The sequence below is a fragment of the Mesoplodon mirus genome (assembly GCF_964341445.2).
Source record: "Mesoplodon mirus genome assembly, chromosome: 10".
In the NCBI taxonomy this organism is placed as follows: Eukaryota; Metazoa; Chordata; class Mammalia; order Artiodactyla; family Ziphiidae; genus Mesoplodon; species Mesoplodon mirus.
In genome coordinates this window covers 95,266,008-95,282,672 of record NC_138986.1, presented here as the reverse complement: position 1 = coordinate 95,282,672, position 16,665 = coordinate 95,266,008, and the positions used below count along the sequence as shown (strand labels likewise).

At 37.2% G+C, this 16,665-nt stretch overlaps 1 protein-coding gene across 1 annotated transcript in view; it reads right to left on the bottom strand.

Annotated features, from left to right (window-relative positions):
* Positions 1-16,665, bottom strand: part of TTK (TTK protein kinase) — a 42,754-nt gene that overhangs the window by 24,144 nt on the left and 1,945 nt on the right. The window contains exons 3-11 of the mRNA XM_082634304.1: positions 14,666-14,888; positions 14,202-14,308; positions 11,857-12,000; positions 11,068-11,170; positions 10,832-10,904; positions 10,647-10,741; positions 8,655-8,742; positions 7,452-7,572; positions 2,654-2,802 (exon numbers count right to left, since the gene is read on the bottom strand). Coding sequence (XP_082490430.1) covers positions 2,654-2,802; positions 7,452-7,572; positions 8,655-8,742; positions 10,647-10,741; positions 10,832-10,904; positions 11,068-11,170; positions 11,857-12,000; positions 14,202-14,308; positions 14,666-14,888 — 1,103 coding nt within the window. The remainder of the gene's footprint in view (positions 1-2,653; positions 2,803-7,451; positions 7,573-8,654; positions 8,743-10,646; positions 10,742-10,831; positions 10,905-11,067; positions 11,171-11,856; positions 12,001-14,201; positions 14,309-14,665; positions 14,889-16,665) is intronic.

The following is a 16,665-nucleotide window of genomic DNA, read 5'->3' as shown; positions in this document are numbered from 1 at the left end:
AATGGGAAAAAATATTTGCAAACCACATATCCAATAAGAGGTTAATATCCAAAATACACAAGGAGGGGCTTCCCTGGTAGCACAGTGGTTAAGAATCCGCCTGCCAATGCAGGGCACATGGGTTCAACCCCTGGCCCAGGAAGATCCCACATGCCATGGAACAACTAAGCCCATGCGTCACAACTACTGAGCCGCACTCTAGAGCCTGTGTGCTACAACTACTGAGGCCCATGCGCCTAGAGCCCGTGCTCCGCGACAAGAGAAGCCACTGTAATGATAAGCCCATGCACGGCAACAAAGAGGAGCCCCCGCTCGCCACAACTAGAGAAAGCCTGTGCACAGCAACAAAGACCCAACACAGCCAAAAAAAAAAAAAAAAAAAACCCACAGGAAACTCATTACAACTCAATACCAAAAACCAAATAACCAACTTGTAAATGGACAGTGGAGCTGATTAGATATTTTTCCATAGAAGACATACAGATAAATAGCCAACAGATATATGAAAAGATGCTCAACATCACTAATCATCAGGGAAATGCAAATCAAAACTGCAATGAGATATCACCTCACACCTGTCAGAGTGCCTATTACCAAAAAGAGAAGAAATAAGAACTGTTGACAAGGATGTGGAGAAAATGGAAGTCTTGTGCAGTGTTGGTGAAAATGTAAATAGAACTACCATATGACCTAGCAATTCTACTCTGGGTATTTATCCAAAGAAAAGGAAAACACTAACTTGAAAAGATATCTCTACCCTCATGTTCATAGCAGCATTATTTACAATAGCCAAGAAATGGAAACAACCTAAATATCCATTGATGGCTGAATGGATAAAGAAAATGCGGTACATAAATACAACAGAATATTATTCAGTCATAAAAAGATATGAAATCTTGCCATTTGTGACAACACCAATGGACCCTGAGGGCATTATACTAAGTGAAACAGCTAGAGAAAGTGATAGCATAGTATCACTTACATGTAAAATCTGGAGGGGAAAAAATACCCAACAACAAAACACCAAGCTCACAGATATTTTGGTGCTTGCTAGGGGTGGGGATGGGTGGGTGGGAGCGGGGCTGGGTGAAGAGGATCAAAAGGTACAAACTTCCAGTTACAAGATAAATAAATCATGGGGATGTAATGAAAAACGTGGTGACAATAGTTAATAATACTGAATTGCATATTTGAAAGTTGCTAAGTGAGTAGATCTTAAAAATTCTCCTCACAAGAAAAAAATTTGTAGCTATGTATGGTAACGAATATTAACTAGACTGACTGTGGTGATCATTTTGCCATAGAGTTAATCCTTGAACAGCTGGGAGATCAGGGGCACCAACCTCCCATGAAGTCAAAAATCCACATATAAATTTACAGTTGGCACTATGTACCCACAGTTCCACATTTTCGGAATCAACCAACCAAATATCATGTAGTACTACAGTATATATTTACTGAAAAAAATCGATGCATAAGTGGACCCACACAGTTCAAACCCATGTTGTACAAAGGTCAACTGTATATACAAATATACAAATATCGAATCATTATGTTGTACACCTAAAACTAATATAATGCTGTATAACAATTATACCTCAATAAAACAAAATACTTGTTTTTAAGTGTATCTACATTCACATGTAAAAAGTTTATTCTTGTTATTTTTAACAAATTAGTAAATATTTTAAAAATGTATCGGTTTTACTTTCTAATATAGCAAATACAGATAAACATAGCCTATGTAAACCAAAGCTCTTTTTCTCCCCCTTTTTGGTCACGTCGGGCAACTTGTGGGATCTTAGTTCCCCGACCAGGGATTGAACCTGGGCCCTCGGCAGTGAAAGTACGGACTCCTAACAACTGGACTGCCAGGGAATTCCCACAAAGCTATTTAGGAACCTCGATAATTAAGAGTATAAAAGAAGGCACCAAGACCAAAATATTTGAGAACTGCTGAGTTAGAATACAACTGAAAAGTAATAATAACAAGAGTATGGCCATGGACTACATACAGGTATGGCTCTCTACCAGATCCTTGCTTCTGAAATGGAGCCCAGCCACTGGGAATGATCATTCAACCTGTTATGAATTCACATGATCTAGTCTATATTTTTCTATTTTATCCATGAGGACGACAATAGGAAATTGTCAAATGCTTGGTAGAGCATTGCACTGGTTCAGCCATCTGCATATTGTTTTCTGTAAAAGGTAAGATAGTAAACATTTTCAGCTCTGCAGGCCAGGTGGTCTCTGTTGCAGTTACTCAGCTCTGCTGTTACAGTTCAGAAGCAAGCATAGACAGTAAGTAAATAAACGGGTATGGCTGTGTTTCAATAAAATGTTGTTTACAGACAGGCTGGGACCTAGATTTGGCTCCTAGGCTGTAGTTGGCTGACCCCTGCCCCAGTCTACCAGCATCCAAAAATACTATTGAAAACAGAAAAGAATTCAGCTTGACATATATTCTTACTAAACTAAACCTTTATTACTGATCATTGTTTTGTGAATTAAAAGCAAAAAAACAAAAAACCACACACTTGAGCAAACTGCTCCACTAAATCTGGTACACAAGAATTCAATAAAAGAAGAAAACATTTAACACGATCACATTATGAACAATAGCAATGCTACGCTTGAAAAGGAAAGTTACCTCTGTATCAACTTTTGAGATTACCTCTGAAATCTGCCACTGATTTGAAGATGCAGCAGGATTCTGGTTTACACATTCTGACTTTCTCTTAGATGGCCATTGTTTCTGGTTACTTTCTGGAACCTTTGGTTCTTGATGTTCTTTAGTTTCTGAAATTGTATTTGTTGTTGCTGTCATTAAAAGGCAAGGATATTTGATAATAACAAAATAAACCTAAACGATAGAACATGTTACAAAACTGTATTAGCATTTTGCTCTTAAAAAACAAAGAAACTAAAAACTTTAAGCCAGCTGCTGACAACTTGCTTTTAGCAAGTTAATTTTTCAAAGCTGCAACAGCCATCTTCCTAGGTTGCTACCTAGAGCTTTACCAAAGACCATTCTGAATTGAAACGCTTCCGGTCTTTACCAGAAAACAAGGAAATAAATAAGTAAAAATTTAAAAACATGTATGTCTTACTAATAAAGAGAACCTAGTTCACCACTTTTCATAGACCTCTAGCTTCTTAAATTTTATTTATTTATTTATTCATTCATTTATTTATGGCTGTGTTGGCTCTTCGTTTCTGTGCGAGGGCTTTCTCTAGTTGCGGCAAGTGGGGGCCACTCCTCATCGCGGTGCGCGGGCCTCTCACTATCGCGGCCTCTCATTGCGGAGCACAGGCTCCAGACGCGCAGGCTCAGTATTTGTGGCTCACGGGCCTAGTTGCTCCGCGGCATGTGGGATCTTCCCAGACCAGGGCTCGAACCCGTGTCCCCTGCATTGGCAGGCAGATTCTCAACCACTGCGCCACCAGGGAAGCCCGATCTCTAGCTTTTTAACAAAATTTTTACCTTAAACTAGCCTGTAATTTACTTTCTTAAGCGTCTGAACAAAAGAGCCTCAACAATAATATTGACTATTTTATGAATGTCAATATTCTGTCCCTATCATAACAGATACAAAAAGTCTAAACAAAATATTTGCAACTGATATACAAAATAAATAATAAATTATGACCAAGTTGTGTTTATTCCTAAATGCAAAGTTGCTTAACACTTGAAAGTTAATTCAATTTGCCATAATAATAGAGGAGAAAAGTCTGTGGTCAACTCCAAAAATGCAGAAAAGGCATTTCATAAAATTCAATACCCAGTCACAAAAAAACTTTTACTCTAGGTATAAAGCAAAACTCACTCTGTTTTGATATTTGATAAAGAATACCTGTAAGGCTCTAAGGCAATTATCATGCGAGGGTAAAATAGGAAAGTGGCTCTCTAAAATAAGGAGTGAACAAAAACGCCACCTATCATTCCTTCTATTCACCATTATGCTAGAGGTTATAAGTGCAATACAGCAAAGAAAAGAAATGAAAGTTAAAGGACTGGAAGGCAAAAAATGTTATATTATTTTCAAACAACATGAAAGAATTTATAGGAAAATATTAGAATTATTCAGTGACTTTAACAATGTCACTGTAAATATGATAAATAGCTAAAAATCAGTTGTATTTTTACATACCAGCAACAAAGAAGTAGAGGATAAGTATTTTTTTTAAAAAAGATCCCATTCATTATCATATCAAAAAAAAATCTGATCTCTAAGTACATCTCTAGCAAAAGATAAGCAAAATCTCTACACAGAAAAGTATTTCTTCAATAATCTTTTAAAGATTACTTAAATGAATGAAGGGATATGCCAGGTTAGTGGACTAGAAAATTTTTCTGTTAAGATGTCAACTTGTCCCACTAGATCTCAATCAAAATCCCATTAAAAAAAAAAAAATGGGGCTTCCCTGGTGGCACAGTGGTTGAGAGTCTGCCTGCCGATGCAGGGGACACGGGCTCGTGTCCCAGTCTGGGAAGATCCCACATGCTGCAGAGCGGCTAGGCCCGTGAGCCATGGCCACTGAGCCTGCGCGTCCGGAGCCTGAGCTCCACAACGGGAGAGGCCTGCGTACCGCAAAAAAAAAAAAAAAAAAAAAAAAGGAAATCTGACAGATTCTAATATTTATATGGAAATCCAAAAGGCTTAGAATAACTAAAATAGCTTTGACAAAGAACAAAGGTGGAAGATTTACACTGACAGATACGAAGACTTACTGCAGTAATTATGTCAGTATTAGCACAAAGACACAAAGGACTATGGAAGAAAGAAGAATCCAAGACCAGACATCAAACACAGACTCATCTAATTTATAACAAATCACTGAGGGGGAAAAGGGTCTTTTCAACAAATGCTGCTGGATCTACTGGATATCCACATGGGGAGAAAAAAATGAATCCTGACACTTGATCTTAACTATACACAAATATTAAATTCAAGTAGATCATAACTCTAAATGTGAAACGTAAAATGATGTCTTCTGCAATATATGGAAAGGGCTTCTTGGCTTCTTCCCTGGTGGCTCAGTGGTTAGGAATCCGCCTGCCAACGCAGGGGACATGGGTTTGAGCCCTGGTCCAGGAAGATCCCACGTGCCACGGAGCAACTAAGCCAAGGCGCCTCAACTACTGAGCCTGTGCTCTAGAGCCCACGAGCCACAACTATGGAGCTCGTGCGCCACAATACTAAAGCCCGCACGCCTAGAGCCCAAACTCTGCAACAAGAGAAGCCACCGCAATGAGAAGCCCGCGCACCGCAACGAAGAGTAGGCCCCGCTCGCCGCAACTAGAGAAAGCCCGCCCGCAGCAATGAAGACCCAACGCAGCCAAAAATAAATAAGTAAATTTATAAAAAAGTAAATTAAATAAAATATGTGGAAATATCTTTATGATCTTGGAGGAGGAAAAGATTTGTTTAAAGGCACAGAAAACACTCACCACAAAGGAAAAGACTGATAAATTTAAATGCCTGATAATTAACAATTTCATCAAGTCTTCACCACATAATGGGAGAAGTTACTTGTAAAATATATACCCAACAAAGGAGCTGTATCTAGACCATATTAATGTCTCCTAACATCAATGCGAGAAAGAAAGGAAACCTAATGGAAAAACTGGTGAGGCTTGAACAAGTACTTCACGAGAGGATACCCATATGGCCAATAAACACAAAAAGGCCTTCAGCATCGTTAGACATCAGGGAAATGCGAATTAAAACCACAGTGAGATATCACTTAGCAGAATCAGAATGTTTAACATTAAAAACCAACAATAAAAACTATTGGGAAGAATATGGATCAAGAGCAACGTAAGTGCTGGTCAAACACAACACTTTGGAAAACCATTCAGCACTATCGTCGAGCTGAATATATACAACATCCTGTGACTCGACAACCCCACTCTGTATACGCTCCATGGAAAAGTGTGTGAAAGAAATGAAAGCATTAAATTAGGTGCCAGATCAGTACTATAAACAAGAATTTTTGGTAAAGATGATTTTTCAAACATATCAGTTTGTAATAGGTGCCATGAAAATATAAAATATGAGTTTCCCCCAATTACTAGGAAGAGGAATCTATAGTTGGCCCTCCATATCCGCAGGTTCCACAGGGCTGACTATACAACATCATTTTATATAAGGGACTTGAGCAACCGAGGATTTGGGCAGCCGAGGGGGATCCTGGAAACGATGCCCTGCTGATACGAAGGGACGCTGATGTTCCCAGTCAAAATAATGGCAGCCCACTTTGCAGGGACTGAGGGCTTTCCTGTGACATGGGATTTTCCGGGCTAAAACCAGAAAAGTCCCAGTGTTCCTCTTCAGTCCAATTAAAAGAAAAAATTACACCCAATCTGGCAAACTTTGTTTGGACAATGATCATCCAATTCATGATCCCATTCAAAAATCTTTGATCGTGGGCCTCCCTGGTGGCGCAGTGGTTGAGAGTCCGCCTGCCGATGCAGGGGATACGGGCTCGTGCCCCGGTCTGGGAGGATCCCATATGCCGCGGAGCGGCTGGGCCCGTGAGCCATGGCCGCTGAGCCTGTGCGTCCGGAGCCTGTGCTCCGCAACGGGAGAGGCCACAACAGTGAGAGGCCCGCATACCGCAAAAAGAAAAGAAAAAAGAAAAAAAAAAATCTTTGATCGTGCTCTGACATCTAAAAAAAAAAATAAATTGAAGCCTGACATTCTAAGTCTAACTAGTCTTATCTCCCACTTCTGTACTCCCTGTGTTACAGTTTTCAGCATAATTGACCATCTTTGTTCCTAGAATATTTTATTCTTTTGCTTACATTATTCCCTCCATCTGAAATACTCTATCACTGCTATTTCTTCCTATTTAAATGCTAACAATTCTTCACGTTTCTTCTCCTCCACAAACTATTTCCTTATTTCCCCTAAACCAAATTAGTTCCTCAGATTTCTCCTTCCACTGAATCCTCATAGCATTTTATTGATGTGGTTCTCATGATAGTCTATATTCTACCCAGCATTATATTTATCAGCAGATCTCCCACACTGGTTGGCAATCTCCTTGGGACCCTGTCTCATTCATGTATATAGCCTTAGAACATTCACCCTAGTACTCATATATTGGAAAAGCAAATGTTTGACAAAAGAGGAAAGGGAGAATTATCATATAAATACAGCTTCTGTGTCCTTTCCAGAAAGTATTTATCAAGCCAACTGAGAACAATAACTCCGTGCCATTGTATTTTCCCTCCAACCTTCCTTTAATGCACCTTTTAGGCAAATAAACTTTCTTTCCTATAGAATTTAATACTTTTCATATAATCTATAAAATTTAACTGAAATACAAGATAAAGGGACATAGTCATAGTCTTACATGGCAATTGTTAGGTGGCTGGTCAACTTTCACAAGTACACAGTGATTCTCTTAATTAAAGAAGTAGTCTGTTTTGTCACTCTTACCTTCTGATTTTGTTAGAAGGCTTGATTCACTTTTATTCTTCAGGGTTACTGAATCAGTAATAAGTTCAGAACTCTTCTCATCTGACACCAGAGGTTCCTTGGAACGAATATTTTTAACAGACTACATAAAAAGAATAAGATTTGATTTGATTTTATATAAAATAAAGTCTCATCAATGGAAGTAGTACTAATCTGTCTTAGTGTTCAATATACTAAAGTCTCACTTATATGAAAAGACTGCTGGGAAAATTATCTATTATACTTACATGTGGACTCACAAACTGCCAGCAAAGATAACTTCTTGAATTACTGACTAGAGCAATGGGAATGGCCATAACCATAAAATTGGCCAATTTATTTTCAATAGACATATTAATCAAATGATAAAGTATAGTCACTTAAAAAGAGAGGTTGCAAAATTTGAATCTAACATAAAACATACTTCATTATTTTGTTACTGTGATCCTATTTTATCACCAAAAATAACAGCACTGGCCAAAATTAAGATTTGTATAAGTCTAAGACAGTATTATTCTAAATCCAGAAAATAAACTTTTCACACAACTATGCACTATTCTCTAAGATAGCTGTAAACTAGTTAAACTCATTATTTAAAAGCAAAGACCATGAAAGAGAGAGACAAATTACAAGGAATCGAAAATCAAAAAGACCTACATTGTGATGCCAGGGGTTTAACTCAACGACAGTAAGCACAGTATAACCCCTAAAACTCAGTGCACCAGGGATTAACGCTGTTTCCTGTCTTTGAAGTTCACACATCTGCCATAGCAGGACGCCAGGATTATCTCAGCCCTCATCTCTGCCCCATCACAAGGCCACTCCCTCACTTTTGTCTAAGATGCCCTGCCAGATCATATGATTAAACACACCAAGAAACAAAAGCTGGGGGGCATGGCTCGCCCCGCTATTCCCAAATCCAGGCCAACTAACCTGCTAAAACACTGTATAATCATTGCTACTTCAGAGTTACCCCAGGAGATCGCTGATCATTGCCTTACCACCTCAACTGAGGGGAAACAGTTTAGGACTTATGTGCCACTTCCCATCAGTGGTCCGACATCTCCTGGGGCTTCAGGAACACTGCTGGAGATACATAAATCATGGACTCCTTTCCCGGAAAAAGCTCCATGGACCCTGGGTCAGGAACCCTTGCTTCATGGAAAGATTTTAAAATGGACATACCGTTAAATGTCTCAAGTCACTGGAATCATTTCCACTTGATTTAGATCCAGAAACGACTGTATCTCGGCATTCTGATCCAGAGATCTGTCTGTTACCCATGAAACAAAACAATTGTAATGTTTAACCTGAAATCGATCATTTCTATGTATTATTTTTTCAATTTTAAAGTTGACTTTTTAACAATATGTACACCTTTTAATTGGAAAAGTCACTTGGAAAGATTTTTTTAAATAAATGTACGTATGTATGTATTTATTTATTTTTGGCTGTGTTGGGTCTTCGTTGCTGCGTGCAGACTTTCTCTAGTTGTGGCAAGCGGGGGCTACTCTTCGTGGTGGTGCATGGGCTTCTCATTGCGGTGGCTTCTCTTTGTTGCAGAGCATGGGCTCTAGGCATGCGGGCTTCAGTAGTTGTGGCACACGGGCTCAGTAGTTGTGGCACACGGGCTTAGTTGCTCCGCGGCATGTGGGATCTTCCTGGACCAGGGCTCGAACCCGTGTCCCCTGCATTGGCAGGAGGATTCTTAACCACTGCGCCATCAGGGAAGTCCCCTGGAAAGATATTTTTTAAAATAACAAGATTCCAGTATAAACGTGACTAAAGTGCTGGGCAGTGATAAAAGTGAGAGAGATGAGAAGTAAGTAGGTGATTGCCTACCCTGTTATGTAATAAGTAACAGCTGGAGTCAGGTATGCATGTGGGAAAGGACAAGGGAACAGCAGTATGTAGATCAAACTATACTTCAGGTTGCAAATAGCTTAAGGATAAGAACTAAGGTGTAGGCTCTCCTATGGGAGACTGCCTAGCTCACAATCTATCAAAACAAGCACCGAGAAAATGGCTGGTTTGTTTATTTTTTTGAGTGGGAGAAAATCTCCTAAGCTAGCACTTGAAATGGAGATGACAAGAAAACAGTCATAAGATTCTGGAGCTTAACCTCGACATCCAAAATGCTCTTTAATATCAATGTTCAGTCAAGCCCTAAGTATAAAAAGAATTTAAGTATAGAAGACACCAGCTAAAAACAAGCGGTTATATTTCTAAAGTTTACTTGCAAAATGATTTTCTAGAATCCAAGGAGCCTTTCCCATTAGAAATAATGTAATGAATAGTGGTTACAGTTAAAAATAGAGTAGAAAAATGAGGTCCCTTAGCTAACCTGGAATACGGGATTCTAAGTTTTCAAGTTGAAGGAAGGAGAACACATTAGATGTGGTGAACAATACTTCATCTCTACCTACCCTGCCCCACTTCTTGAAGCCCTAGGCTCAGAAGCAAATGAGTGGGGACTTCCCTGGTGGGCCAGCGGTGAAGACTCCCTCCCAATGCAGGGGTTTAATCCCTGGTCAGGGAACTAAGATCCCACATACTGTAACTAAGTCTGCACGCCACAACTACTGAGCCCATGTGCTGCAACTAGAGAAGCCTGCATGCCGCAATGAAGACCCAGCGCAGCCAAAATAAATAAATTTAAAAAACAAAACAAAACAAAAAAGAATAAGGGCTATGCTGACTGTAAAGTGAGGTGCACATGTAAAAAAATAAAAAAAGGAGCAAGTGAGTGAATTAATCATCTCTCCCACTGATAGCTGCCTCTTTCCTTGAACTAGCTGCAAAAGAAATTGTTCCCAGACCTCCCTTCACCCCTAGGGAGACTTCCATACCCACTAAAAAGAGTCTTACCAGAGAGGCTACCATAAGGGAGAAATGTTCAAACATCAGGAGTTTTTACCCCAGGGCTGTTTGCATAGTCTTTTAAGGTTCGTGTTGACTTAATCTTTTTTCCTCTGTGTTTCCTAATTTTTTAATAGTTCCTTTAATGAATATTTTTAATGAGTGCAAAAGCAAAATAAAGTCACATATCCCACTCATTCCTCGTACTAAATAAAAATGTAATCATAATTACTTTCACACAGTAAAAGACTTTAAGATCATTCTGCCATCAATCTTCAAGTTTCAAAACCAAATTAAAAAATTAAAACTCAAACATACCTTTTAGTAAAAGGTGGTGCAACTGAAGCATCTGTCTTCTCATGGTAATCCGGGCTACTTAGAAGGTTAACTGGGACTCTTCCGAATGGGCATGACTAAAAATGTTTTGAAAGATTAAGTAACTAACTAGGAAATAAGTATAGACCTCACCACTACCATTTTAATCAGAGTTAAAAATAACTTACTCGTTTAGCTTTGTTTGTTTGTTTCAAAGGATTTCGATGGCCTATCTCTGCATCTTGAGGGGGTATGTTCTCTCTGAACAGAAAGGAAATACTCCTGATTTTTAAAAGAATAATATTGACACATGCATTTTCATCAACTGTTAAATACTGTTATTGTAACATGAAAATATATATGCAGACGTATAAATAATATAAATGTAGGACGAGCATTTAAAACATGGATTCAGTTTCCTTACCCATACAAAGACCTGGCTTTGGTCTGTGCTCTGGAATCACAACTGATGTTCCTAGTCTGTAAATGTCCAAGTGTACTGGGGAACGGTTCTTGCACATGTGATACTGTAGATGTTGTAAACATGTGAAATTGTAATGAAATTTATAAGGACATAAGAAATACACGAAAAAGTAATCTCATAAATAAGAATGTTTTAAAAGTCAATTCATAGTAAATATTTGTCCCCAAATAAGATATGCAGACATGAAGATGTTACGAAGATAATTCTCTAACTATACTTCAAAACTATTCCATAATTATATAACTGTTTACGCAGCGTGGAGACACATTCCTAATTTCTAATAGCAAAAAGTCATTCTCTTGCCTAGATCAAGTTCTTCTGTTTGCTTGTTTTTAACTGAAGTATAGTTGATTTACAATGCTGTAAGAGTTTCTGGTGTACACAGCAGAGTAATTTATATATATATATTCTTTTTCATATTATTTTCCATTATTGTTTATTACAGGATATTGAATACAGTTCCCTGTACTATACAGTGGGACCTTATTGTCTTAGATCAAGCTGTTTTTAATGTGTGACCAATTAGAGTTTGATTAGGGAAAAAAAAATTCCAACAAGAAAGTAATGACTTTGTTACTTCTAAAACTCTTACCTCCTTTACATCTAAAACTTAATCTTAGATTTTGATCATTCTAAATCAATGATATTTTTCTATAAACTATTATCCTGAATCCTTTTTTGCAGGACAAAACACCACAGAAAAGTATTAGCACACACTAACGTATTTACCTGATAAACTCTTCTTTTCTTCCTCTGAAAGCAGCTGCTTTTTTTGAAGGTTTAAATTCCGAATGGCAAGTTCCAGCATGTCTAGTGGTACTGCTCCACAGTCCACAGCTTTATGAAGAAGTTGCTTACTTTTTTTGAAATTACCTAACAAAGTAAAAAATAATCGGCATTTTAATGCAGCAACCTTTACTCCCCAGAGGTGTATTCATCAGGACCTAGGAAAAAAATTTAAAAGTCTTAGGCAAAAATGTTTACTCCAAGGCTCACGCATGTTATTCATAAGGAAATAAGCAATTTCTCACTTCTGATAACAAGTCATGTCAAACAGTTTACTTGTGTAAGATGTAACTGATGTAATTATGTATTGGTTTATCGCCACAGTCCATTTTCACAAGTAAAAGAAATGTTAGCAAAGCAGTTACAAAATGGGGGCAGCAAAGGTCAACTCAAACAGAAACTTGAGAGAATTTAGTAAAAGGGAAAACTAAGCCTTAGATGTTGCAACAGTCTCAAGAGCATCAATCTGTTACAATGCAGCCTAATAATTATCATTTATAAGAACATTTAGTCATTAAGGTTGACACCTTTTGCTAAAGGGAATTCCCATCAAAAGGATTCATGTGAAAAAATGTAACAATAAAGATTAATCTTTAGCTACCAGACTTAGCTACACCACCCCCAAAATGCAGAATAACTGAGAAACTACCAAAATTACCTTTTGACTACAGATAAATTACCAAACAAATTTTCTTTCAACTGCAAACTGACCCAATACATTTAGTTTAGAATTTCATTTATAAATATTAAATGTATATACATCATGTATGTTATGAAATGTGTCAGCATTTTTGGGAGCCACTAGGCTATACTATGCACTTGGCACTTGGGTATAAAAATGGTTAAGAGTCAGCCTCTAGCTTCTCACAGTTTACAAATTTTAAGAACATAAACATATTTGATAGAGACTAAGACTACATTTATTCAGAGTACTGATATTTCATGTATTGAGCATTTCAGGATCGCAAAAGAAGAAAGAAAGGCTTAGACAGGAACTAGTAATTAGGGAGCTTACTAAGGTCATAGACTCCTTTGAGAATCTGATAAAAACTATGGAATGTCCTCCACCCCTACAAAAATACACATACACACCAAAAGCACATAGGACTTCAGGGATTTTGCATTTTTCCTGAAACTTATTCATCAACCTTGCTCAAAATAATCACAATTTGGACCTTGAGGTTACTACTACATCCCAGTGGTACCAATGAGGTTTATTCCTTATTTACAGATAATATAATTTGAGATTTTCAAAATTTGTATTCTAAAGATATAAGTTTATAGCTGCTGTTGATAGGCCATAACACCTCAAAAATTTTTAAAAGTAGAATGAGAGATAGATGATCTTAAAGGCCTGGCCAAACTCTAACAAGCAATGAGTCAATTCTCCTAGGCAGGAAAGGGAAGATTTTTTTTTTTTTAAGTCACCTGATAGTGCACAGGATAGATCAGAGAAGATGATTCAGATAACTAGGACTCAGAAATCATCTGCATAAGTAGAAGTTCAGGATTTGAGTTTATACAGTGCTTTTCTCCAACCTCCGTCCTGGCGAATACTCTCCAAGGAGTTAGCCCTGCTTTGGACATGACTACAAGGATTCTGGCTGAGCCAAAAAAAAAAAAAAAAAACATGGTGATAATATGTGTATTACTGGTGGAAAATGGGATCAGGGTTGGAGCAGCAACAAGGCAAATGGAAAAACAGGAAAACGTGGCCAGAGGGCCAGCAGGATAGATCCAAAGGCCCCAGAAAATGAGAAGAGTAAAGGCTAATGGCCAGGCTAAAAATGTCTGAGGAAGAGACGGCCCCTGTTCTATCTAAAATGTCCAGATTAGGTGGAACCAAGTGAGCAAGAAACAAAAGCTTCTACAGCAGTTTACTTTTTTTTAATTGAACTACCAACTAATGGTACAATTATATTCTGATATATATTCTGGTGCTATGACACCATCGTACATGATAAACTTATCTAAGCTCTGGTTTAAATATCTTAGATCCTCATCCCAGAAATACTCAGTAAAGAAGCCACTTTCCTTTAGATGTTTCCTGAATCTAATAGCACACACGTGATGTTCATGCTTATTTTCCTGGGTTACTCCTCACAAGTGGAAGGGCCAGTATGACAAATATTCTCCACATTTACACTTAGGTAGCATTCTTCCACCATATTCTCATCTGACGTTTCGCCTCATACTTCTATTTCATACACATGATTTAATATTCGAATGTAAGTTACAGTAGGAAGTTATCTTCTACTTAAAATTCGGACTTGACATTTTCAGATTACCTTGTGATAGTTCAAACTGTGCAAAAGATATATGCACGAAAGCAAATTTCTTGCAGTTTGCTCTGGCCATCTGAAAGTAGTCGCGTGCGTCATCTGGCTCTTGAATACTGAAATAAAGATTTCAGAGTCAAGTTTTAAGAAAAAGGACACATTTGCCTAAGTTTGATAACTCCTCATTCTATTTTCCAAAAGACACAAGATATTATTCTTTTTTCTGTATGTAAAATTAAATAAGTTAATTTTTTAAATCTTTTTAGGCAGAGTCTAGAGTATGTAACTTTGTGGAAATATGTACATAGTGAAGAAGGTTTACATTACTCACTTGTTAATTATAAACAAAAGGATTTTGTCAATAAATTTCTTACAAGTAATTCTGACAACATGTTTTCATTTTACCTTTTGGTGATGTAGTTATGTGTTATGTAATGTAGTTAGCTAAATGCAGTTAAAATGGTAATACTTACGCTTTTAATTCAGCAAATCTCACTTGAATTCTAGCAAAACTCTCATTTTGGCCATATTTATCTGGAGGAAGTGCTTCAATTGCTTGATTGTAACGACCAATCAATTTATTTAAAAAGGCATCATTTAAAGGGACACTGTTTTTCTCTAGTTTGAGCAACAAATTCAACCAGTCCTCTGGGTTGTTTGCCATCATCATAATTTGGTTAACAGTTCCCGAGTTATCTGAACAGGGGACAAAATATACCACAACAGAGGAAAGAAATAAAACAAATGCCAAATTGCACTTTTCTTTCAAATTACAGTTAATCACTGATACTCTCAGTATGAACATACACAAACTCCCTAAAATACTTCTTTAAAACTTTAACAACTCATGTAAATATAAGCAAACTTATTTACTGTATATATATTTTTATGACGGTATACTGTACTACAAAAAGCTATATATTTTGAAGGAAGAGACAACTTAGAAATAAATGTTTATGAGGAGCTTTAGAAAACCATATGCAGTCTAAGAATATTGATGCTGCAGCAGAATTCTATCTTAGCATCTTAACGACGCAAAGAAAACCTAAGCCTCTCTCACCACCACCAGTACCAACTTTCTTGGAAAATGCTTCATGCTTATTCATTAAAAATTTAGAAACGTACTGCCCTAGTCCTAACATAACCTTTACAACCTTATTGATCCAACATTATATCCATATTCCTCAAACTTAGTTTTAAACCGATCAAACAAAACCAGTTTACAAAAGATAAGCAACTGGTATGGTCATTTTCTTCTCCCTCCAATTTACCCACATTTCTCCAAGATTTTCATGTTGTTAATTTATTTTTAACCTTCTTTAGTGTTACTAGTTGTCCTGTTCAGGATATTTTAGTCATTATTAAACATTATTAGATTTAGATTTCTCAGAGAAACTATCATTCCTTCTATTAGTTTCAGTTACCTTCAACAAAGGTTAAATATTTGCTTTTACAAACAAAATTACTGTTTCTGCTTTTTACTAAAAAAAAAAAAAACCCAAAAAACAAAAAACAGATTCATAACTTTGTTTTTACCCTTAAATTTAATCTGGTCTGATCTTAACTTCATTTTCAGTTTTACCTCCCATCGCCTTCCTAACAAGTTAGCCTTCAAGGTGTCTAAAAAAACGGTCTTTGCAGATGTATTTCTCATACCCCATTCTCCCTCTCTTAAAACCTTAAAGCATCCTGTCTTATTGTGTTAGTATTCATTCGATGTCAAACATATATTATAATGTAGCATAGTAGATACTAAATTCTTCTCATCTAGAAACCACGGTTTTAATATTCCTCAGTATCATGTCTTACATCCCAATTATCAATATACGTTAAGTATTCACAGTTTTGAGCAAGCTAAAGATTTTAAATAAGGACTTATCTACCTTGGCGTACAAGCTTTGTTACCACTGTTTAAATACACAAAGTGTGGTGATAGAATATCACCATATTAAGAATTTGCTTAACACCAAAATGATCAGTTTCTAAGTGGTTTCAAGTGAATATGACCTGCCATCATGACTAGTTATAGGTTCTTCCATTTGCTTTCAATCCCTCATCCACTTAATGGTAAGTACAGATACAACAAACTTATCCAAAGGTCACTTTTCAAAAAAACTCAACAATCTAAAATATAGTAAAGAATTTGGCTTCTGAGCTAATACTTTTCATAAAACTAGGGCATTAAACTTTGGGCACTTTCACTTATTCATCATTCAATAAACATTTAAGTACCTACTGCTTGCTAGGCACCATTCTTAGCTCTGCAGACACAACACAACAGATAAAAGCCACACCCTCAGAGAGCTCACTTTCTAGTGGAGGAGAGAGACAATAAACACATGAGTAAAGGAGATATAAGGTGATTAGTGCTATAGAGAAAAATAATACAGGGAAAGGAAATAGGGGACACACACCCAACCCCACAGGTTGCTATTTTAAAAAGGTGGGTTAGGGAAGGCCTCGATGAGATGAC